Source organism: Megalobrama amblycephala, linkage group LG3 (assembly GCF_018812025.1).
Source record: "Megalobrama amblycephala isolate DHTTF-2021 linkage group LG3, ASM1881202v1, whole genome shotgun sequence".
NCBI lineage: Eukaryota > Metazoa > Chordata > Actinopteri > Cypriniformes > Xenocyprididae > Megalobrama > Megalobrama amblycephala.
Window position 1 is genome coordinate 61,361,056 of NC_063046.1, and position 25,405 is coordinate 61,386,460.

Sequence of the window (25,405 nt, forward strand, 5' to 3'; positions counted from 1 at the left end):
GTTTGTCAGATAATCACTTTATACCTCTACCATACTTTTAACAGACTTGAATCATTTGTGATTCTGTCTGTCATCCTTTCTTGCATTGTCTTGAGCCTTCACTTTGCCAATTATAAGCTATATTGTTAGTAGCCTGGATAGCCCACAGTCATTATGATACATCATATCGCCCTCTACTGGATGATTTTCAAATAAAGGTTTCCAAGTGATATCAGATTGTGTATGCATGTGGGTTTTTTTATTGTACTTACCCTGTAACTACATGAAACGAGTGTACATCACCAGTATTAAAAAACTGCAATATTGTAGATTTACTTGCCTTGAAAAAACTCAGTCAGTGCACTTTTGCAAACACAAAATACTGTATAAATGCACTGATATGTAGCCTACCCCGTAAGGTTTTAAAAAGCCTTTATATATTTGTACACTATTATTACAAAAAGGTGTGCAGTGTTTGTTCTTGCTAAATTGATTGTTGTCTATCATAATATTATAAGTACCCCTTAGTTCTAAAATACTTACAGTATAAATAATTTGTTATTTTCCTGGTTGTTACCCCTTTATTCCCAAGACTTTACATATTGTTCCCCTATACTTACACATACATACTTTATAGGTACTCTATAATTACTGGAAGTTATGTTGTAAATACGTTATAATTACACAGTACTTTCTGGGCTGTAATCTAAAGTGTTACTGCTCTAAATAAACTTATTGTAATTGTCAATAAAAGCCTTTGACACTTATGAATGCTGGTAATTATACTTCAGTATACCATAGTAACCTTTGAGGAAGCACTGAGGAAGCAGACTTTAATTAATATTTGTGTCATCCTCAAAACTTTTGGCCACAGCTGTTCCTTATATTCACTGACAAATGCAGGTAGTTTAAATTTTGTGTTTAATTTTTTTTTTTTTTTTTACTTGACACCATTCACACTCAAAGCAGGAAACATACCAGCCAGCAAACAATGTGTGAAATAAACCCCACCTCCTAAAAAGATAACACGTCACATGTGCGAGGACTTGCACAACTCAAGCAATTAAATAGCTCTACAATCTTAAAAACCAACAAAGAAGTAAGACTTGAAGGACCTTTTGATACATTTTGCTTCAAATGGAGACAATGAAGATTCTGCGATTGGGGCTCATTATTTTCCTCTGTAAGGTAGGATTTTGTGCAGGGCACTTACCTATATATATATATAGAAATATAAGCTGATTTTATTTTTGACATTATAAATGCACATTTATTAATGTTTAATGAAGTTGAAGTTTTTCTAGTATTAAAAAGTTAAAAACATCTTAACATCCACAACTAAAAAGCAATATCAAAGGTTTAAAAAAAAAAAAAAAAAAAAAAAAAAGAGTTGCCTGTGTTGTTGATGCCACTGTGTTACTTGTATGTTGCAGGGGTTGATTTTATCAAAACTAACTTTTTTCCTTTTGTTATATGAAGTCAAGTGTTTTAAGACTTTTGTTAACTCTCACACTTAAAGGCAGGGTAGGCAAAAAAATGTATAAAAAACTTTTTTTCAAAATTTGTTTAAACTTTATTTATATATCAATACATAATTAAAATGTAAGTACTCTGAAAAAGAAAGTATAAAAATCGAGTGTCTGTAGACCTCTCACGACTGTTTTAAAGACAGCTCATTATTTCCATTCACTCCACTCCCTCCCTTCTGGGCTCCTTCCAAAGCCACGCCCCCAAAACGCATGAACGTGCGACTCCGACCACTGAGCTGGAAGACGCATTATTTACCTGAGACGAGCGGAGAGGAAGGAGCACAGTGCATGTAGTGACATCATGTCAGAATCACATGTAATAAAAATAACTTTATAATTATGAAGATAAACAAACAAGATGTATTTTAGTACTCACTATCAAGCTAGCATAATGATATTGGTAAAGTTTAAAATATATATTTTTTGATTTGCTAACGAGCTAGTTATCTATAAGGCAAAGCTAAAAACAGGTTGCATGATACACGTTTTTCCATTACCATCATTTACACTGTGATGAAGATGAATTTCGTGTAAGATTCATAACATATACGTTGTTCTACAGATCAACAGAGTAACATACACCCAAATATCAACTCACAACTGCATTGCAGACACAAAATAATAACACACACATACAACAAAGTGTGTACGACACACACAGATACAAGATAAAGACATCAGTAAACATAGGTAGAGAATATAAAAACAAAACAAAGGCGAAAAAAACGTGCAGGTAAACTTACAGGTGAACATGGTAAAATAGTTAGACAGAGGGTAAAATTATGCACAATTCAACACTATAGCTATCATTATTTATCGTCTCTACTACGGCTCGCTAAGTAATGTTATGTTAGCTATATTACGCAGCTACGTGTGCTAATGACACATGCTTCATGAAAAAATAAACAAAAAAAATATGTATGATCAAAATACAAAAAGAAAGATTTACCTGTCCAGCAGAAATAAAGCCATCAAGGAGTCACTTTTCAGCCCCTTGAGTTCCCTCAGTTCTCGCCATCGCTGAAGAGCCACGCCGATATTAACTCGCGTTTTATTTCTTTGTTTATCCAAAGACTTTTTGTTCATTGCCTTTTCTTGTACTGTTACTGTCTTCCTTTTTTGCCTGGTTTGCCTTCACTAACTGCATAGGCCGGTACTGTGAATTTAGCTTGCTGTTTCTCCTAGGATCCATGCCTCTTGGATTCCCCAAATCAAACGTGCGCGCGCAAGTGGGCAGGTCATGTGTGGCAAAAGGGTGGTTGCCATGGTTGCGAGAGAGTGACAGCCGCCTAAGCCAATCCTATGTTTCGTCCCGGATGGAAATAATGAGCTGTGTTTAATACAGATTAAACGGTCTAGAGTCACTCGATTTTTATACTCTTTTTATCAGAGTTCTTACATTTTAATTATGCATGTATATATATAGAAAGTTTAAACAAATTTGGAACAAAATTTCTTACCTACCCTGCCTTTAACCAGCGTGTGATTGTTGTGCTTCATTTGCAAATGTTTTACAAAATACATATAATCTCTGCACAAATGTACAACTTCATATTTTACACATGAAACATCTAATCAATTTAAATTACACTGAAAAGTTTTCCTAGACATGATGTTTCATCTGTCAACAAAAGTTTATTATCAGAACAAAATGCTCTGAACAAACATATAATCCTCTGATGTGATCCAGGAGGATGCCATTAAAATAAACCACTTATTCCCGACGACGGGATCCTTCTGAAGTCTCTACACTAAATGAGCTGTTTAAACAGGACGTGTCAAAGTGAACATTATTTTACACCAGTCACTTCCATTTACTCATGGCAAGCTATTTTATTGTAATCCTGTATTCCCGTAATCTAAAAGCTCAATCTTAAGAGCAAAATCTTAAGCATGGACATCACACCAAACCCGTTAAACATATTTTCCCTCTGATTTTATGATCATGTGAACTCATGAAATACATCTATTTGTGTCTAGAGTTTTGAAAAGTGATTTCAAGGTTCTGATATTACAGTTGTTTATTATTTATTTATTTATTTATTACAATCACTAGGACACATTTCTCATTACTTATATCACTTTAATTCTTCACACTGTTCTTCTTACAAATGTTCAGATTAGTACAGCTGTAAATTTCACATCCAAAATCCAAACAAAAACTTCCAAACACTATGTAAACGTGCAAGTTTTGCTTGTGTTTGTGTCTGAGTGTGAAAAGAATTGTAATTTGAAAGGTGTCGTCATTGAACACATTTAGTGCCAAAGCAATGATAAATGATCCAGAGTTTAGCTCACATAGACTGCTGTTGTGCTGGAAGTGATTAAATAATCAAAATAACTTAAATTTCAAGTGTATGTTACATATATGTTTCAAAATGTAATATTTTTCAAATTAGTTCCTTTTGTGTGAGTCTTCATGTACTCCTGGCTTTGAGACGGAGTTGCTGGTGTTTAAAGTGCACAGAGATCACCTTCACCAAGGAACAATACTAGGAAGAGGTAAGCTGTGTTCACAAATCACTTTAAATAAAACACTGAAGCAACTTAACATTAAAGTACTGCATAATTACAATGAATTTACAGCATAACTTCGAGTAATTAGAGCGTGCCTATACAGTAAGTACGTGTAAGTATAGGGGAACAATATGTAAAGTCTTGGGAATAAAAGAGTAAACAACCAGGAAAATAACACATTATTGCAATCTTTTTTAATACATACATTGTAATATACTGTTTATTTCATGTAGTAGGTCATAAATTAAAGTGGTGCTTGTTATACAAAACAAGAGTGTAACAAGCTCCACTTTAATTTACGGCCCATAATGTCATACTTACTCTGTAACTACATGAAATAGTATATTTCCCCATGTATTAAAAAAGATTGCAATAGTTCTTTCTACTTGCCATGAAACAACTTAATCAGTGCACTTTCTCGCTAAATTTAAATATTTTTAGTATTTGTCTAAATAATCTCTCTACACAATTTTTTTTTAACTGTGGACTATAACAGTTATAAATTGCATAAACTCTACTAAATTTGTTTTTGTTGTAGCTCACAATGAGTGTTGATTAGTGATGTTAATATCAATGTGTCGTCAGTAGCTGATGCTATCAGATCATGGGTGTTTGTCATGCTCAAGCCACATTTAACAGATCTTTGAATTGCTCACATTGAAATGACTTTAAAAGTATCTTGTTCAAGACTCACCATCTTTATGAGTAAATGAGGAACATCAGCCATCACTTGTCGCACTAGTTCTGCTGCTGTGAGGCGTTACATGAAGCAGGATCCTGAGGATCTGATGTTGAGCTTGAGGATATAGAGAACAAGATGGATTTCTCCCTTTCTTTCTTGCTCTCGCCGGACTGTCTGCAGTGTGTTTCTTAGTGGAGTTCACACATGAGGAACTATGGCAAAAAAACGGTAGCTTGATTTTTTGGTTGGAAATTCCCAGCCAAGGAATGGGCACGTGTACTCTGGGTTCAGGCCAAATTGTGAGTTCGGAGCCCTCCCCTCGGACAGCACACCAAAGAGGCATATTATATTCTATATACGATTAAATGTAAGTGCAAGCTTGTGAAGTTGAAGTACTGGTACTTTTGCAAACATTGTTTCAGACCATCGTCACACCTGGAGGGTGTTTTCACAGCATCAGATACTGACACAGCGTCTTGTTCCTCTCTCAGGGAACCAGGTTTACATAAATGACTACATAAATGATTTATTATGCCATTTGAATCTCTTTTTCTCACAGTAATTTTTAATACATGCGATGGAAGAACAGGAACGCTCTTTCAGTCCTCTGACGAGTGGTTTGATGTGGACACGGATGGGACTGTAACACTGAAGAGAGAAGTGGATCTTCTTGAAGGACACAAGGTGTTTTCTGTGCACGCTTGGGACTCCAGTGGCAAGAAGCACACGGTGTCTGTCAGAGTTGAGCGTGTCCACCATCATGAGGACCATCACATGGACACGGTCATGAACATCTCCTCTCCACAGGTACAAACAAGTTCCTTCAAGAAACTGCTGTCAGTACAGTACAAGCCTGACCTCTAGTGGACATTTCAGTTTTTATGTGTGCTGCTTTACTATGAACATATTCAATGATCAGTTTCTGTACATGTTTAGGACTAATTATTGGAGATGTGTGATAAACTCATGAAATGTCCAATCCCTACTGGTGAATGTAATTTGTCTCAGCCCTCTCTGATCATTCTCAAACACAAAATGAGTCTGATGATGTTTAATTTATGCAGAACTGAAGCCTAAAATAAGATTGCATAAGCTTTTACGCTTTTTTTTTATATTCTGCTCCATTTATTACATGTAATGGAGTAATGTACTGCAAGCCAGGAAGCGAAGAGGTCCTGAATCACCCTAAATTGGATTATTGAATAGGGACTGAAACATTTTATCCTCCCTATATATTAATACTGTTGCAGACTGATATATACTGATATAGCCATTGGCTAGTAAACATTTTGAGATGCAAAAATTATCCAAATATTTGATGGCTTGTGTGTTTTAAATTGTATCAATTGTTGCTCATTGTATTTTACTAACTTTTTTAGATGGAATCTCACTCTGATAATCTGGTTCTGATGTTTCCAAAGTCTTCGACGGGTCTAAAGAGAGCAAAGAGAGGTTGGATTATTCCTCCAATCAATGTAATAGAGAATAGCAGAGGTCCTTTACCAATAAAGCTGGTCCAGGTGAGTGAAAGTCATGAAGGGAATGTTCAAAACTAAATGGATGAGAAAGAGATTTATCTGTTATTGATTTTGTTCTCTTATCACTTTCTGTATTTAGATAAAGTCGGACTATTCTCTTGAAGCTCAGATGGCATACAGGATCACAGGTGAAGGAGCAGATCTGGACCCTAATGGGACTTTCACTATAGACAGATTATCAGGGAATATGTATGTGACTCGACCACTCGACAGAGAAACAAAAGCTTCATACAGAGTAAGATGATTTTTACTTTAACTTTTAAAATCAATAGTTAGTTCTTGATGTATTTCAGTGTTGGACTCATTCTTATTTTTTGGAAATCTGTCATCAGTTAATCAGATAAAAAGGACCTGTGAAATGTATTGACAGTTTTCTTTTCATGTGTTTGCAGAGATCTTACTTTTTTGTTTTTAATAATATTTGTATATATTCTAAAAAATTAAGTCAGTTTTCTCTGACTAAATTTACATATTGATGTGTCAAAGCTAACAGACATAAAGTAAAAGAAACTCTAATTTTGATTTGTGTTCAAACCACCTCAGATATTTGTCTCTTAACATGCCTGTATTTCTTCTCCTGTCTTTAGCTTATGACTCATGCTACTGCAGTTGATGTGAATGTAGCACATGAGTCAATGGAAATTATTGTAAATGTGCTGGACCAAAATGATAATAAGCCTGTTTTTACTCAAAATCCATTCAATGGAAATGTTCCTGAAGATGCTGGAATAGGTAGGTGTATGGTGCAGTTTCTCTGTGAAATTGTTTTTAGCAGTTTTCCCCCAAATCCCTCTTCAGCTCGTACCACCTAATCAGTCTTTATTCTTCTCTCTCTGAAGGTCATGAGTTTATGACAGTCACAGCCACTGATGCAGATGATCCAGATACTGACAATGGTGTGATCAGATACTCAATTGTCAAGCAAGAACCAGAATCACCAAATCCAAACATGTTTCAAATCAACACTGTTACTGGAGGAATTTATGTGAATTCTTTAGGTTTGGACAAAGAGGTGAGAAATCTGATGAATGGATCTCACAGTGATGAAGAATGATTTAATGTAAACAAACTCAACAGAAAACATCTTCCCTTTCAGAAATGGTCCAAATACACTTTGACAGTTGCTGTTGCTGATATGGAAGGAAAAGGTTATTCAACCAATGGCACAGCTGTTATTACTGTGACTGACAGCAATGATAACGCACCTCAGTTTGATCAAACCTCGGTAATGTATATTGATATATTCAGAATGTTATAATAGTGTTTTAACTTTATTAATACTTATATGCATCATACATCTCTTTGTTTTAGTACACTGTATCTGTCCCAGAGAATAAAGTAGGGGCTGAAGTGGCCAAACTTACAGTTACTGATGAAGATGAAGAGGGATCTCCTGCCTGGTCAACCAAATATCGCATTATTAGTGGAGACAAGGGTGGGTTTTTCAATGTCAGTACTGGACCCAACAAGCTAGAGGGCGTCATCACCACTGTAAAGGTACTGTGTGTTGCTCATGTGTTTGCACAGGCGATTGGTTGTGATGATTTAACTTTAGTAAAAAGACACTTTCTTTTCCATTCAGCCTCTGGACTTTGAGAAGAACAAGCAATACATTCTGTCTGTGATTGTTGAGAACGATGAGCCGTTTGTCGGTTCTTTGGCCACTTCCACTGCCACAGTCACGGTGAATGTAGAAGATGTGAATGAGCCTCCAGAGTTTGATCCAAAGGAGGAGATTATTTACAAACCTGAAGATTCACCGGTTGATACTGAATTGGTTTCTTATACAGCCACTGATCCAGATATTGGAAAGTCACAGAAGATAACGTAAGAAATGTTGCAAATTATTTTCCCCTCCCAGACAATCAGACCACCAACATTTCATTATTCCACTTGAGAATTCTGACTGATTTCTCTAGAGATTTCCAGATCTTGTTGAACAATAAAAATCCCATAGACTTGCATTGGTGGACACATTTTTAATTAATTCATTGTTTGTTTGTTGTGTCAAACAGTCTCACTAGCACAAGTAACTACTGAGAACTGTCTTAACAACTGTCTAGCAGCCACCTATCAATGTCAAATCTCTTCTACACAGAATTCAAATTCAAAATTGCCTGTATGTCTTTTGAACTTCAAATGACAAAACTTTATCGAATCAGCATTAAGTTGTTGCTGAACACTTGCTGAACATTTGTAGTTTTAACTTGTTTTGTATGTTTTGGTTCCTTCCAGGTATAAAATTGGCAATGATCCTGACGGCTGGCTGAGTGTAAATCAAGACACTGGATTGATTAAAGTCAGGAAACCTATGGATAGAGAGTCTTCCTATGTCAAAGATGGCAAATACAAAGCTATCATTCTGGCTGTGGATGATGGTAATTTGTTTTTTCTTTTTAAAGAGAAGAAATCATGCTAGCATAGCCTTTTTCTAATGTCTGTGCTTGTGTTCAGATAAGACTCCAGCAACTGGTACTGGAACCCTGATAATTGAATTGTCGGATGTAAATGACAACGCTCCTGTCATTAATGAAAGGACTATAGAAATGTGCAATCGTGGTTCAGCCCCAGTGCTTCTCTCTATAACGGACAAAGATGACCCTCCTTATGCTGGTCCCTTTACTGTTGAGACTCAAGGAGAAACCAGTAAAAATTGGTCCACCGTGATGAACGAAACATGTGAGCAATTATTAACGTATTAAACAGAAATTAATCTCATTCTTTCATACGTTACACATTTAAATATCTGGCTGGCTTTGTATTCATGTCTAACTATTATAATGTGCCCATTTTAGCAACCGGTCTCTTTCTGAAACCGAAGTCTACATTGAAGCAGGGCAAATACAATGTTGTCCTGAGAGTTTTTGATCAGCAGAGGCTGTTTCAGGATAGCACCATTCAAGCAACCGTGTGTGACTGTGAAAAAGGCCCTTGTCTGAGAAGACATTCATTCTGTCTGCGATGATTCGTCTATCAACCCTTTCCCCACTTCTGCTGTGAAGAAGTGAACAAGGTTTAATCAAAAAGAGAAGTTTATTTTATAATTGAATTAGAGGACATAAATGACACGACTCCATGATTATGTTTATTAATAATAATAATTCATGACATTTATATAGTGATTTTAAGTGCCCTCGAAGCACTTTACATTTATTATATGTTTTCGTCTTAATATTGCTGTAATCATTGTTATCTAAAGGATAATGTAAAGCCAAATGGTTTATAAATTGTTTTTGTACTGCTTTCACAAGTAATTGGTTTTCACAATTAAAAAAAAAAAAAAAAAATCTTAGTTTAATGTCACAACAGATCATCAAAAGATGTACTGAATATTTTCAGAATTTTTCTATTGATTTATTACAAGTTTCAAAATCACAATGTAACTTCTTCACTCTTTTAATAACGTTAATCTTTATTTAGCTTTCTTATAATTGCCTTTCATAATGTTATGAACATTAAACTTTCTCATTTGCATCTGTTGTTCACTTGACTACGTGTGTGTGTGTGTGATGTTATATAAATTATATATAATTTTGAACTTTACTAAATGTGCAGCACAGTAAATCATGTTACAGTTTTTCACAATTGCTAAGAGACATTTCTTTAATACTTCATCTCAACTTTAAAAAGCACCAAATCTTCAACTACATTAAAAAAACCCTGAATCTTCTGATAAAATCAAACATTTGCTTAAAAACTTTCAGATCATAGACACACTGACTAGAGCATTCAGTACACACTACATCAACAAAAGTTTTTAAAATAAATTTTGAATAAAAAAAAAAAGTATAGTAATCACAAACAGTAAAGTGTAAATATATTGCGTAAGGTATTACAATACAGATTTCTGCTGAATAAAAATACAGTAATCTAACTGCAAAAGCCCAAAGAACAAAGAAAGCTGGGTGAACACCTGGGTGAACTTTCAGATGAAATTGCAATTAGCTGTTTAGAATGATTATTACTTAATTTTCTGCTAAGATTTTCTATATTTCAAAATAATTCCTGTAGAAATGCATGAAAGTTGCCATCATTCTGCTTTATTAATGTTGAAACCAATATGTTAGCATTTGAAAAATGTGCTGCACATATATAGTGTTTTTCATGTGATGGAGTGTGAATGACAAAAGAAGATGTGGTCATTGAATGCATTTTGTGTGAAAGCAATAAAACATTATTCACAATTTGGTCTGCATAGACTTCTGTTTTGCTGACTGTGTGAAGATTTTGGACAATGTGTCTTCATATAAAAAATCTGTACACTATTCTTTAAAAGAAGTGCCATAGTTTTTTAATGAGCACAAAGAGTCAGGACCTCAGTTTAATGTGTCATCCAAGGGATAGTGCTTTTTACAGCACAGTGTCTCTATCACTATATCACTGTAAACACCCCTGCTGGCCTCACTAACACTTATGGTGTGTGTGAGACATCATTTGCAATTTGTGATACATCAGCAGGATCAAGAGATAAGCATGAGGTTTTGAAAGGGTGACTAACACGTGTGATCAGTTTTTTTTTTTCTTGTACTAAGAGAAAATATACACTTTACTTATAAAAACAGTACCAATACAAATAATAATAAAAGTATAAATGATAGTAGAAGATGACAAGGCTAAAAACAGAGCACCCTATAGCTCTCATCTGAAATTTCCAAAGTGTTTGAAATGATTGTTATTTAACAGTAATTTTATTGAAAATATTCTACTGCTAAGACCTACACATTCTATACATTTCAAAATACTGCAGAAATGCACAAAATGTGCCATCATTCTGTTTTGAGTGTGTTTTTTCAGTTTGAAAAGTAGTGTGTTAACATTTGACAAATGTGCTGCAAATACATTGTGTTGTTCAGATGGTGGAGTATGAATGACAAAAGACTTCATGGATTTTGGAAGACGTGGCCATTAAATGAAATGAAAAATGATTCACTCTTTAGTCCTTACTGACTTCTGTTTCGCTGACTGCGTGAAGAGTTTTGACAGTGGATTCAGTTTAGACCAGTGAATGTTAGTGGCTGGGGAAAAAAAAGGTGAGAATAACAGTTTGGTTAAGATTCATACCATGATGGTAAAGCAGACTGTACAAAGATTGCATACATATTTACTAACTATATATGTGTAGGTAGTAAACTGCTGCTGTTTTGACCAGAATGTTTTACCAGTGGCTTTGTAGATGTAGAAAGTAAACCTGCAGACAACGAGGCAAACAGTATTCTGTCGATTGTTCCAGGACAAGTTAAAGCAGGAAAAGGCAGTAAAGTGGTGAAATCCTATGCTTTTCTAGACCCTGGAAGTAATGCAACCTTCTGTACTGACAAACTTATGACTGAACTCAACCTCTGGGGACGAACAGTTAGTATCCTCCTTACCACAATGGCAGAGCAAAGGGTGCAGAGTGAGTGTGACCACTGAGAGATGGTAATTGCAACCAAACTAAAGATGGAGCAACATAAGTATATTCTAATCTAATACCTGTTTCCAGATTAGAAGACTTCAAATATGACTTCCCTGAAGATTGCCAGAAAGAAAAAATGGAAATGTCAGAATCAGTTTTAGGTTCTTCAATCAACCACACTGAGAGATGGGCACTACTGCATTGGATTACCATTAAAGAACAAAGATGTGGAAATGCCAAACAACCACAGCCTTGCTAAGCAGTGTGCGTTAAACCTTAAAAAAAATTGCTCAAGAATACATTGTTTCATCGCGATTATGTTGATTTTTTGAATGATGTAATCACCAATGGCTATGCAGTGAAGGTTACAAACCTCAGTCGAATTGATGGAAAGGTATGGTACCTTCCACATGATGGAGTGCACCATCCCACCAAGCATAAACTTTGTCACATTTGACTGTGGAGCTTCATTCCAGGGAACTTCCCTCAATGAGCAACTTCTTCAAGGACCAGCCCTGACCAGTACTCTAATGGGAGTACTGTGGAGCCTGTGACAATTATGACAGATGTGGAAGTGATGTTCCACCAGGTAAAAGTTCCCTCTGAAGATGCTGACTTGCTCAGATTCTTGTGATGATCTGATGGTGACCTGGGTCCGTATTATTTTGTCTACACCAAGTAGCAAATAAATTCCATTTATAGGAATACAGCTTCCTCGTGGCGGGAGCTCTGGAGTTAAGAATGGTCTCCACAACCTCGGTTGGGAGACCGACATCTATGAGCCTGGCCTCTGAGGGGGCCCCCATAGCTTCCACATATCTGAGCGGGGATGAATTATCGTACCGCCCGCTTGTGACAGGAGGTCCTGTCTGAGAGGAAGCTCCATTGGGGAGCCGTCTAAGAGGGACACTAGGTCCGAGAACCATATCCTGGTTGGCCAGAAGGGGGCCACCAGTATCAGGCTGACCCCTTCCCGGCGTACTTTGTCCAGAACTCCCGGGAGCAGAGCGATCGGGGGACATGCGTACAGACGCAGCCTCGGCCACGTCTGTACCATGGCATCCAGCCCCAAGGGTGCTGGATGTGTGAGGGAGTACCAGAGCGGACACTGGGTTGACTCTCCCGAAGCAAACAGGTCGACTTCTGCATGACCAAAATTTTTCCACAGGAGGTCCACCACTTCTGGGTGAAGCCTCCACTCCCCGGGCCTCGGCCCCTGCCTCGACAGGGCGTCTGCTCCCACATTTTGATACCCTGGGATGTACGCTGCCTTCAGAGAGAGCAGCTTCCCCTGGGACCACAGGAGGATCCGACGGGCCAAGTAATACAGTTGGCGAGACCGCAGACCCCCCTGATGGTTTATATATGCGATCACTCTCAGGTCCGGGAGAAAGTGTTTCAAAGCCAGAAACACCGCCATCATCTCCAGCCGATTTATGTGCCAGGAGAGCTGATGGTCCTCCCATAGACCCTGAGCCGAGCGACCACTCATGATCGCCCCCCAGCCCGTGAGGGAAGCATCTGTCATAAGCATTACGCGACGAACAGAAGTCACCAGCACGGGTCCCTGGGACAGGAACCAGGGATATTTCCACATGGCCAGAGCACGACGGCATCGCCGTGTGACTTTGATCATGTGTGCCGCGTCACCCCCTGGGTGGTTTCTGCCGCGACCACGTAACACTTTCTTGGTCACGAGCCACTTCCTCTATTCATATTACTCAACTCCTGCAAAAGGTTTACCTTTATAGATTCAGGAGGAGTCAGGTAGGCATATAATATTTTCTTCTTAGATTATATTATCTCAGGGTCTACTTCTGATCACTACCGTACCTCCTAGGCCTACGGTTCAGATCTCAACCAAGCCTACCTGGGTGGGGTGGGTTAGCCTTCCATTCAGTGCACCACAGCTGGCTCTTCGCCCTCAGAGGACAGCTATGCCTGCTAATGCACTCCCACGGCCCACTCTGTTGCGACTGGTTGGCAACCTTGACTGACTTTGTAAAGTCCGTCGGGATATCTTTTATAAAAATCTATCTTTTTCAGACCGTCAACTTCTGATACCCCAAATGGATTCTCACTTTACAACAATAAACAGACTGAGACAATACTATCAGAGTTTGAGGGCAGTCCCCATTCTCATTTTATTATTTCTTGCAAAGGCAAAAGCTAAATACACCACTTTATGCCAGCTAAGCTGGAAGTTCCATGGGCCAGATAAATAATTACATTTTAAAGCTTACCCTCTTCTCTATTCAATATATGTTCTTCTCTAAGAAAATCAGGTGTCTTCTTTGATCTTCTGAGGGTTGTGGTCTGGCGAAGACTTCCTCTTGCTGCTTGCTTGTATGCTCTTTCTTTCTTCAGCAAAATTACACAACTACTACTACTACTCCAACTGCACAGAGAGCTATAAAGGCCCCTGTATTTATATTCTCTTTTGACGCACTTTATCCTTTAATTTACGCACATGTGGTTTCTACCTGCGTCAATTACCAGGATACTTGTCTATCACCTTTTTTACTTGCGTCAATGCATTTCCTATTTGCGTAAATGGCTTAAGCAATACACACATTTTTTATTATACATTTTTATCAGATTTCTACCTTACTAGACATTTATTTCCTAACTGTCTTCATTCTTATCAGTTACACACAACAATGCCTCTATCCCCCAGAACCCATGTTCACCTACACACATAATGCAACAGTTGTCATTTTTACAGGATGTGGTATACATTTCACTTGAGCTCACAGCATGTGTTTTTGTCTCATTTATGAAAACTTCATAGACCCCAGAGATTCTTCAAGTTTAGCAAATTTCTGCTTTTTATTATATCTTTTAAAATCTTTATCAAATTGTTTGGAAGAGAACACTCTATTTCTCTTGACACATGCGAAAGGGATTTCCCCTTGGAGAAAACCCCCTGGTCCTGAGCCACCACTGTAAGGGTCTCATGTGCAGAAGGCCAAAAGGTATGATGTTGGACGCAGCTGCCATCAGACCCAGCAGTTTCTGGAACTGTTTTACAGTGAGTGACTGGCCTAATTTCACCCCTTTCACGGCTGAGAGAATGGAACTCACATGAGCGGAAGACAGATGTGCCCGCATCGTGGTGGAGTCCCAGACTACACCCAGATAAGTGGTAGTCTGAGCCGGAACTAGCACACTCTTTTTGGCATTGAGCCTCAACCCAAGCCTTTTCATGTGACACAGAACAGCGTCTCGATGCTGAACTGCTAGTTGCTCTGATTGAGCTAGGATCAACCAATCGTCGATGTAATTCAGCACGCGAATGCCCTGGAGTCTCAACGGAGCCAGCGCTGCATCCACGCACTTCGTGAATATGTGGGGTGATAATGATAGGCCAAACGGAAGAACCCTGTACTGGTATGCTTCGCCCCCGAAAGCAAACCTGAGGAACTTCCTGTGTGAAGGATGGATGGACACATGGAAGTATGCATCTTTCAGATCTATGGCCACAAACCAGTCCTCGGACCTGATCTGTGGGATAATTTGTCTGAGTGTAAGCATCTTGAACTTGAGCTTTTGAATTGACAACACGTAAATCTATGATAGGACGTAGACCTCCATCCTTCTTTGGAACAATGAAGTAGCGGCTGTAAAAGCCTGACAGCTTGCTGGGAGGAGGAACCCTTTCTATAGCTCCTTTTTGCAAGAGTGTCATAACCTCTTGTTCCATAACCAGAGACTGCTCGGGGGTCACCACTGTGGGGAGGACCCCGTTGAATTTGGGTGGGCGAGACCCGAATTGAATTCTGTAACCCTTTTCTATGATGAGCAGCACCCATTTCGATATATTCGGTAGAAGTTTCCATTCTGCCATAAAATCTACTAAGGGAACCAGTCTCTCGAGACTGGCCTCTGGTGTTTTTTGAGCACTTGACTTGCTGCTTTGACGCGGCGCACCGGCAGAGAGACGAATCAAGTGGCCGGCCCTCCTCGGAGGGTCGGCGGAGACCGCTGCTTCCTGATGCACACTGGGTGGCAGGGTTAACAGATCGGTCCTTTGAGGGCGCCGAAGGGGAGCGGGGAATAGATATATTTTTCCCCGGCACCCTTCGGAGGGGGCCGCCCTCAGCGGTTCCTGACCCACAGACGTCAGGACCGCTTTGAAGCCTTCCTAGCGATAATGACGGCAACCAGGTCTGTCTTACCCTTGGAAGGCTTCTTTTGAGCGGACCGACCCGATCCCCAAGCACTCTGCGGGGGAGCACGGGCGGCCACGCTCACTTTCTGTTGCGCTCTGTGGTGCGCTGAGGACCTCGTAGACGGCCGAGGCTGCTCCTGCTCAGCAGCCTCGGGGGGGAGGAACCTCTGGAACGCCGCAGATTGCTTTTTAGCCTCCTGGAACCTCTACACAACTGTTGTAACAGCGTCGCCAAAGAGGCCTGCAGGAGACAGCGGTGCGTCCATAAGGGAAGCCTTATCTTGCTCCTTTATGTCCGAGAGGTTCAGCCACAGGTGCCTCTCCGTGGCCACCAAGGCTGCCATAGACCGGCCTATTTCTTTGGCCGTCTCTTTGGTGGCACGGAGAGCCAGGTCAGAAGCCATTCTGATCTCCTGGATGCACTCAAATGTGGCCTCCCCGCTTTCATCAATCCCCCCCAGCAGGTCTGCCTGGTAAGCCTGTAGCAGCGACATGGTGTGAAGACATGCTGCCGCATAAGCTTTGCCCACCAAGCTGGATGTTGTTCTCAGGGGCTTGGTGGGCAATGTCGGGGCTTTCAGCCCGCAAGCGTCTCTTCAACCCGGGGCATCGCCGCATAACCGTGCTGTTTCAGCCCCACGATGTTACTGTAGACCGAAGTCTGGTGGCTGAATACCCTGTACTGCACGGGCCTCCTCCACGATCTCGCCACCTCGGTGTGGAGATCGGGAACAAAAGGCAAGCCCCGACGCTGGGGTAGCGACCGAGCGGGCAGAAAGCGTTCATCTAATTTGCTTTTTGGTTTCGACTCTGCCCGCTCTGCTGGCCAATCGATCTTTAATTTGGCCACGGCCCTGGTCACTACCTCCAGGAGCTCCTCATATGCTGGGGAGGAGGATGGCGGGTCCTCTTCCCCAGTCTCGACGCTCACCACATCAACCTCCTCGGAGGAAGAGAGGTGTAGCGCCGGTGCCGCTCTCTGGGGGGAAGAAACCGCAACGCGTGCTTCCACCGCCTGAGAAGAGACACTGGACCTGGCAGGTGAAGGGCGAGATAAGGCTGGGCCCGTCTCTACCCCCTCTGCCAGATCCATCTGCGAACCCCACGAAAGAAGTCGGCGCTGTGCCTCAGAAGCAGCAGGACCCGACCCGCGGGGAACGCTTGCCGAGGCTCCCTCCTCAAAGAGTGCCCGGCGCGATCTCAGAACCCTGAGGGTGAGCTTCTCGCAGTGTACACAGACAGCCCCCTCGTGCATGCTCAACCCCCAGGCACATGACACACATATCGTGTGTGTCCCCGTCAGGAATGAACCTGGTGCACGGGTGAACATACTTTCTGAACTGCTTATCCACCATTATCAGTGCCTTATATATATATATATATATATATATATATATATATATATATATATATATATATATATCGTGGTGGAAATGAAACGCTTGTCCTCAGACGAAGAGATCTTGTCTTTCTGATATAATCGAGGGAGACAAACAACACCAAATAAGACACACAAGATAACATAGAGTGCTTGCTGAAGACACAGAAGCTAGCGTTCTCTGCATCCGGGTATGCTTTATAGTTTCCTGGTCCGTGACGTCACCCGTCTCTGACGTCTTGCTACGCGATTGGTTAGATACATGAGTTCTTCAGTGACGACATCACGCAGAAGGTTCCCAATGTGTCTCCACGCAGCGTCGACAGTTCCCACGAAAGGGAATCTCACAGTTGATGAGCTTCAGCAAGCCAAGCTAGCAATCATCAAGTACTGCCAACAAAGGAAATTTCATAAAGAAACCTTCGCACTGGAAAGGCAAGAATCTGTTAATAGAGGAAGTCACATAATCAAGCTATGTCCAGTACTTCAAGACAAAATTCTCTGTGTTGGTGGAAGAATTGGTCATGTATACATGCCAATGGAAGCCAAACATCCAGCCATCTTACCAAAGGATCACAGAATATCAGATCTGATTCTGTAAGAAATCAACAAAGAAACAGGTCATAATGGACGCAATTATATTCTATCTAAATTGCACCAAAAGTGCTGGATTCCTAATGCCAATTCCTTGATAAAAAGAATCTTGTCTAGACGTACAACTTGCCATAGGCAACATGATGTTACAGGTCAACAGATTACGGCAGACTTACCCAGAAATAGAGTTCTTCCAGATGAACCACCAGATGTGTAGCTGACTGCTTTGGTCCATTTGAGGTCAAGTGTAAAAGGACTAAAGTTAAACGCTATGGTATCATCCTTACTTGTCTGGCCTGCAGAGCTGTTCACACAGAGGTAGCATCATCCTTAGATACAGACTCCTTTATCAATGCACTTTGACGCTTCATAGCAAGGAGGAGTCAGGTTATAGAAAGGACAATGGAACTAATTTTACTGGGGCTGATCAAGAACAATTCAAGAATGGAAAAAATTCAAAATAGAAAGCACCTTGCTTCAACACAGCATCACATAGATGTTCAATCCTCCAGCTGGATCTCACCACGGAGGAGTAGGGAGTGTATAATCTGTTCCATTAAGAAAGTTCTCAATGCCAGGTTCAAAACCTAGATGAGAAGGATCTTCACACATTTTTCTGTGAAGTTTAAGCTATCTTGATCAATCGACCCATAACCCTCTAATGATCCAAATGATCTAGAAGCTCTCACACCTAATCACTTGCTGCTGATGATGGTAAAACCTGCTTTGCCTCACGGACTCTTCCAAAAGGAAGACCTCTATGCACGAAAGAGATGGAAGCAGGTGCAATACATTGCCGACCTCTTTTGGAAGAGATGGATTCAAAAATATTTACCAGAGCTTCAAAGATGTTAAAAATGGATGAAGGTATCCTGAAATTATCAGCCTGGAGATATTGAATTGATTTTACATGAATCAGCACCTAGAAATTCATGGGTAATGGGAAGAATTACCAAAACAGTACAAAATGAACGTGGACTTGTACGCAGAGTTCAAGTTAAGACAAAGGTCTGTCTCTTGTTGGATGCTGATTGAGACAATGGTATGGACCGTAACTGGTAAAATATATTATGTAACACATTTCTTATATTTTATAATTATTTACATTTTAAATGTTTCATATTTTCAAGTTAGTTAAAAGCACACCTGCATGTACTAAAGTTTCTACCAAAGAGACTATCGCTGTGCTATAGCGTTCACAGCCGTTACTTTTTAAATAAAGTTATTATAGTCTTATGTTGTTCAGCCGATCGTCAACCTAACCACAGGCTCTACTCTTCAGCACAATGATTACCCTAAAAACTCACATACCAGAAAACCAATTCCAAATTCTAAAATAATATAACTTTAAACAGATCTCCCCCCTATATCAATATTGAGCAAAACACATGAAATGGCACTTCATTTTAACATTTACTCTAACAATCAGAAGCAAAGCATGCTGGGAACTAGAAGTCTGTTGTAACCACTGATTGTAACTCATTCCATGAATGTGTATATATGAGTGTACAAGATTCACATTTATATGGGAACATGTGCAATACATTTACACAATAAAAAGGATAAAGCTGTGTAATGCTATTGGTCTTCATTTAAATATTTTTATAGCCATTCATGGCCAATGTATATATTAAAAAAAAAAAAAAAAAAAAGCACTAGTTTCCCCATCTATGGTAATGTATAATGTAATATATTCCCATATAAAATTGTTCTGTAAGGGAAGAATGTGGAACAGACAAGTGAACCATTGTATCAATTTGTAGCCTACTCAGTGTATTAGTTTAAAAAGTTATAAATTTCCCTCCGATAAGACTCACACTGTTGCTTTTACTAATATTTCAAATATTTGTAAATGCCAGTGGCCATTTACAACAAGAGCAAATCAAATGCATATAACTACCTCTAGAATTGGTTGAAAGTAGACAAGCGCAAAACATTTTAGACCATTTACACCTGTATTTAGAATCATCCATTTTTTGAGATCAACCAGATCAACCAAAACAGTTAACAAATAGATGTCACGTTAAACGCAGCAAACACAATACTGAAGACTTTCAGGCCAAAAGACTTCGCAGTAAACACCAAAACAAACTTATTTTACAAGTTATTTATTTCTCAAAAACACCAAAATTAAGAAACAGCAGCAAAGCAAGCAACTAAGACTTCACTTGTTGCAACAACCTCAGTATGCCTTGAGATGAATGCTTGTTGAGAGTAGTCTGAGAGAGTGGAGGTGCTGGATCTTGAAAGCCAGGCTTGAAAGACTGCATCACAGACTCATAGCTTGAAGAAAGAGGTACATTACTGGGTTGCTCTAGAGATTGGGAACCAAGACTGGAATGAGACCCATAACTTGACTGCTCTGACACAGAAAAGACCTGGAATCCAGGCTGCTGGGACACAGATTGGTAGTGGATTCGTGCTGGCTGTTGGCTACTGGATTGGGACAAAGACTGGTAGCTGGCCTGTCCTGGTTGTTGGTGAACAGACCAGTAATGAGCTTGTACTGAGGGCAGGCCACTGGGCTGGACAACCGACTGGAAGAGGGCCTGTCCTGGTTGTGGACCACTGGGCCTGGACACAGATGGGTAGCTGGCCTGTCCTTGTTTGCCACTGGGCCTGGACACATATGGGTAGCTGGCCTGTCCTAGTTGTGGGCCACTGGGCCTGGACACAGATGGGTAGCTGGCCTGTCCTTGTTTGCCACTGGGCCTGGACACAGATGGGTAAAGGGCCTGTCCTTGTTTGCCACTGGGTCTGGACACAGACTGGTAAGAGGCTTCTGCTGACAGCAAGCCACTGGGCTGGACAACAGACTGGAAAAGGGCCTCTCCTGGTTGTGGGCCACTGGGCCTGGACACAGATGGGTAGCTGGCCTGTCCTTGTTTGCCACTGGGCCTGGACACAGATGGGTAAAGGGGCTGTCCTAGTTGTGGGCCACTGGGTCTGGACACAGACTGGTAAGAGGCTTCTGCTGACAGCAAGCCACTGGGCTGGACAACAGACTGGAAAAGGGCCTGTCCTGGTTGTGGGCCACTGGGTCTGGACAAAGACTGGTAAGAGGCTTGTGCTGATTGCAGAGCACTGGACTGGTCCACAGACTGTGAGCTGGATTGGGCTTGGTGTTGGCTGCTGGACTGGTCCACAGACTGGTAAGAGGCTTGTGCTGACTGCAGGCCACTGGGCTGGACAACAGACTGGAAAAGGGCCTGTCCTGGTTGTGGGCCACTGGGTCTGGACACAGATGGGTAGAAGGACTGTCCTAGTTGTGGGCCACTGGGTCTGGACAAAGACTGGTAAGAGGCTTGTGCTGATTGCAGGCCACTGGGCTGGACCGCAGATGGGTACCTGGCTTGCCCTTGTTTGCCACTGGGTCTGGACACAGACTGGTAAGAGGCTTGTGCTGACTGCAGGCCACTAGGCTGGACCACAGATGGGTAAGAGGCTTGTGCTGATGGCAGAGCACTGGACTGGTCCACAGACTGGTGGCTGGCCTGTGCTGACTGCAGGTCACTGGGCTGGACAACAGATGGGTAGCTGGCTTGTGCTGACTGAAAGCCACTGGGCTGGACAACATACTGGAAAAGGGCCTGTCCTGGTTGTGGGCCACTAGGCTGGACCACAGATGGGTAGCTGGCCTGTCCTTGTTTGCCACTGGGCCTGGACACAGACTGGTAAGAGGCTTGTGCTGATTGCAGGCCACTAGGCTGGACAACAGACTGGAAAAGGGCCTGTCCTGGTTGTGGGCCACTGGGCCTGGACACAGACTGTGAGCTGGATTGGGCTTGGTGTTGGCTGCTGGACTGGTCCACAGACTGGTAAGAGGCTTGTGCTGACTGCAGGCCACTAGGCTGGACCACAGAAGGGTTAGAGGCTTGTGCGGATGGCAGAGCACTGGACTGATCCGCAGACTGGTGGCTGGCTTGTGCTGACTGCAGGTCACTGGGCTGGGCAACAGATGGGTAGCTGGTTTGTGCTGACTGCAAGCCACTGTGATGGACAACATACTGGAAAAGGGCCTGTCCTGGTTGTGGGCCACTAGGCTGGACCACAGATGGATAGCTGGCCTGTCCTTGTTTGCCACTGGGCCTGGACACAGACTGGTAAGAGGCTTGTGCGGATTGCAGGCCAGTAGGCTGGACCACAGATGGGTAGCTGGCTTGTGCTGACTGCAAGCCACTGGGCTGGACCACAGATGGGTAGCTGGCTTGTCCTTGTTTGCCACTGGGTCTGGACACAGACTGGTAAGAGGCTTGTGCTGACTGCAGGCCACTGGGCTGGACCACAGATGGGTACCTGGCTTGTCCTTGTTTGCCACTGGGTCTGGACACAGACTGGTAAGAGGCTTGTGCTGACTGCAGGCCACTGGGCTGGACAACATACTGGAAAAGGGCCTGTCCTGGTTGTGGGCCACTGGGCCTGGACACAGACTGGAAAGAGGCTTGTGCTGACTGCAGGCCACTGGGCTGGACCACAGATGGGTACCTGGCTTGTCCTTGTTTGCCACTGGGTCTGGACACAGACTGGTAAGAGGCTTGTGCTGACTGCAGGCCACTGGGCCTGGACACAGATGGGTAAAGGGCCTGCCCTGGTTGTGGGCCACTGGGTCTGGACATAGATGGGTAAAAGGACTGTCCTAGTTGTGAGCCACTGGGTCTGGACAAAGACTGGTAAGAGGCTTGTGCTGATTGCAGGCCACTGGGCTGGACCACAGATGGGTACCTGGCTTGTCCTGGTTTGCCACTGGGTCTGGACACAGACTGGTAAGAGGCTTGTGCTGACTGCAGGCCACTAGGCTGGACCACAGAAGGGTAAGAGGCTTGTGCTGATGGCAGAGCACTGGACTGGTCCGCAGACTGTGAGCTGGATTGGGCTTGGTGTTGGATGCTGGACTGGTCCACAGACTGGTGTCTGGCTTGTGCTGACTGCAGGTCACTGGGCTGGACAACATACTGGAAAAGGGCCGGTCCTGGTTGTGGGCCACTGGGCCTGGACACAGACTGGAAAGAGGCTTGTGCTGATTGCAGAGCACTGGACTGGTCCACAGACTGTGAGCTGGATTGGGCTTGGCTGCTGGACTGGTCCACAGACTGGTAAGAGGCTTGTGCTGACTGCAGGCCACTGGGCCTGGACACAGATGGGTAAAGGGCCTGTCCTGGTTGTGGGCCACTGGGCCTGGACACAGACTGTGAGCTGGATTGGGCTTGGTGTTGGCTGCTGGACTGGTCCACAGACTGGTAAGAGGCTTGTGCTGACTGCAGGCCACCGGGCCTAGAAACAGATTGGTAACGGGCCTGTCCTGGTTGTGGGCCACTGGGACTAGACACAGAATGGTAAGAGGCTTGTGCTGACTGCAGGCCACTAGGCTGGACCACAGAAGGGTTAGAGGCTTGTGCTGACTGCAGGCCACTAGGCTGGACCACAGAAGGGTTAGAGGCTTGTGCTGACTGCAGGCCACTAGTTTGGACCACAGATTGGTAGCTGGCTTGTGCTGATGGCAGAGCACTGGACTGGTCCGCAGACTGTGAGCTGGATTGGGCTTGGTGTTGGATGCTGGACTGGTCCACAGACTGGTGGCTGGCTTGTGCTGACTGCAGGTCACTGGGCTGGACAACAGATGGGTAGCTGACTTGTGCTGACTGCAAACCACTGGGCTGGGACACAGATGGGTAGAGGGCCTGTCCTGGTTGTTGGACACCTGGCTGTGACAAAGACTGTGAGCTGGATTGGGCTTGGTGTTGGATGCTGGACTGGTCCACAGACTGGTGGCTGGCTTGCGCTGATGGCAGACCACTGGACTGGTCCACAGATTGAGAGACCACTTGTTCCAAGTTCTGGCTGCTGGCTTGAGATGATTGTTGGAGGCTGAGCAGGGCCACAGGTTGGTATCTTGCCTGTGCTAGTTGCACATCATTAGGCTGAACCGTGGAATCGTTGCTTGACTGCAATACTTGCTGCCCACTGAGCAATGGCACAAGTCCAGACCCATAGCTGCCTTGTCCTAACTGATAGCTGGGTTGTGAGGACTCACTTCTTTGCAAAGGCTTAACAAAAAAGGTGGAACTTGAAGTCTGCACTGGCCTGGTACCAGAATATAACCTGGAACCAGCTTGAAGTCTACTTTTATGAGGCTTGACAATGGGCTGCACTGAAGACTGGTAGTGGACTTTCACTAATTGGCCACTGGACTGGGAGCTGGTCTGCACTAGTTGCTGGCTACTAGATGCCACAGATTCACTACTAGACTGCCCTAAAGTTTGAAAGTTGATCTGCGCTGGATTGGGTAGAGACCCCATGCTCATACTTTCTGATTCCATGGTCACTGCAATGGGTACAAGACTGCCATTACCAGCTGAAGACATTAGAGATCCTTGAACTTGACTTCTAGCATCAGAGTCAGAACCAGGCTTATACACATTAGTAATTGGTCCAAAACCAGAAGAGCCATTTTGAGGACTATAGCTTACACTGCTATACACACCCTTAACTTGTGCAGCACTGTAAGTGATATTCTTAGATCTTTGAAGACTAATGGGATCCGATACATGTTCACGGCCATACCAGCTAGAGGAACTCTGTGGTTTCACATCCTGCATGGGGAGACCAGCCTCATTGTATACAGGATAACCTCCAATCTTGACAAAACCAGCAACTAAGGGGAAAAAAAAAAAAAAAAAAAAAAAAAAAAAAAAAAAAAAAAAGAGAGAATCAACCAGACATGTTGACAAACAGGAATTATAGAATTTGCCCGAGTAAACCTTACCACTTCCAATATCACCATGGACACAAAGACTGAGAAGTGCCAGAGAAAAACTGAAATAAAAAAAAAAACTTGTTAGACACTTATTGCTTTAAAGAACAAGTAAAAAACAAAAACAAACAAAAAAAAACCCACAAACACCACAATTGAACATCATACCTTAAGAGTCGGATAGTGGTACCCTCCATGTCCAGCCTAGAATCAGCAACTTACCACCTCAGCAATACCACTACAAAATCACAAAAACATACTTGCACCCCAGCACACACTAATGATGGTAAAATTGACTTTTTATAGTGTCAGGAACTGCCATTTACCAATTGTTTCCTGACAATCAGTTGTCATGGGAACATGTAATACTCAATTATTAGGTTCAGGTGTCACCAGTATCTGATCACGACAACTGCCATTTCATTCATATTTACTTTTTTTAGTACTATGATTTCTGAACAGAAAGACAGCACACATACTGCTTTTTGGGATTAATTAAAATACATTAATTTTGATTCTATTTGAAGTCAGAATACATTTTAGGGAGCAGTATTATGCTGACTGTTCATAAGATTTATAGCATTAATCTGGGCCGCATTCAGCCCTGACAAAACATTTTTTTAAACAGAAAGGGTGGTGCGTTGAACACCCTGTTCTGATGACGCAAGAGATGCAATTATGCCAGCTGAGAAGGCCTGTCTTTGTGTTCTTTTTAAAGAATTTTCACAGCCTGATGAAATCGGTATAAATACGTGTTTACTAATGCAAAATATGCTCAATATTACAGTCACTGCCCTTGCCATCCAGAATAAAAGAGAACATCCCAAATGAGTGAAGGGATTTGTGGAAACTGTGGTTCCTAATTATTGTG

The 25,405-nt window shown here is 42.2% G+C and overlaps 2 protein-coding genes across 4 annotated transcripts in view; one reads left to right on the forward strand and one right to left on the reverse strand.

The window, feature by feature from the left end:
• LOC125265855 (protocadherin-16-like) overlaps positions 1–9,495 on the forward strand; it is a 204,641-nt gene extending 195,146 nt beyond the window's left edge. Inside the window, exons 17-26 of the mRNA XM_048186393.1 lie at positions 6,149–6,227; positions 6,325–6,480; positions 6,833–6,977; positions 7,085–7,257; positions 7,342–7,470; positions 7,557–7,742; positions 7,828–8,072; positions 8,481–8,623; positions 8,700–8,924; positions 9,041–9,495. Coding sequence (XP_048042350.1) covers positions 6,149–6,227; positions 6,325–6,480; positions 6,833–6,977; positions 7,085–7,257; positions 7,342–7,470; positions 7,557–7,742; positions 7,828–8,072; positions 8,481–8,623; positions 8,700–8,924; positions 9,041–9,210 — 1,651 coding nt within the window. The 3' untranslated portion in view covers positions 9,211–9,495. The remainder of the gene's footprint in view (positions 1–6,148; positions 6,228–6,324; positions 6,481–6,832; positions 6,978–7,084; positions 7,258–7,341; positions 7,471–7,556; positions 7,743–7,827; positions 8,073–8,480; positions 8,624–8,699; positions 8,925–9,040) is intronic.
• A 10,380-nt stretch (positions 9,496–19,875) lies between these two features.
• On the reverse strand, positions 19,876–24,842 carry LOC125265859 (uro-adherence factor A-like). 3 transcript variants are annotated; one of them, XM_048186401.1, is made up of 5 exons: positions 24,703–24,842; positions 24,547–24,596; positions 24,265–24,435; positions 22,773–24,105; positions 19,876–21,539 (listed from the first exon to the last, which is right to left on the reverse strand). In XM_048186401.1, the coding sequence occupies exons 1-5, from the start codon at positions 24,729–24,731 to the stop codon at positions 19,940–19,942; spliced, it is 3,183 nt and encodes a 1,060-aa protein (XP_048042358.1). In that variant the 5' UTR covers positions 24,732–24,842; the 3' UTR covers positions 19,876–19,939. The 3 variants fall into 3 exon arrangements, with proteins under 3 accessions (XP_048042358.1, XP_048042357.1, XP_048042359.1); XM_048186400.1 differs by having other exon boundaries at positions 22,773–24,435; positions 24,703–24,841; XM_048186402.1 differs by lacking the exon at positions 24,703–24,842 and having other exon boundaries at positions 24,345–24,435; positions 24,547–24,595.
• Positions 24,843–25,405: the final 563 nt, after the last annotated feature.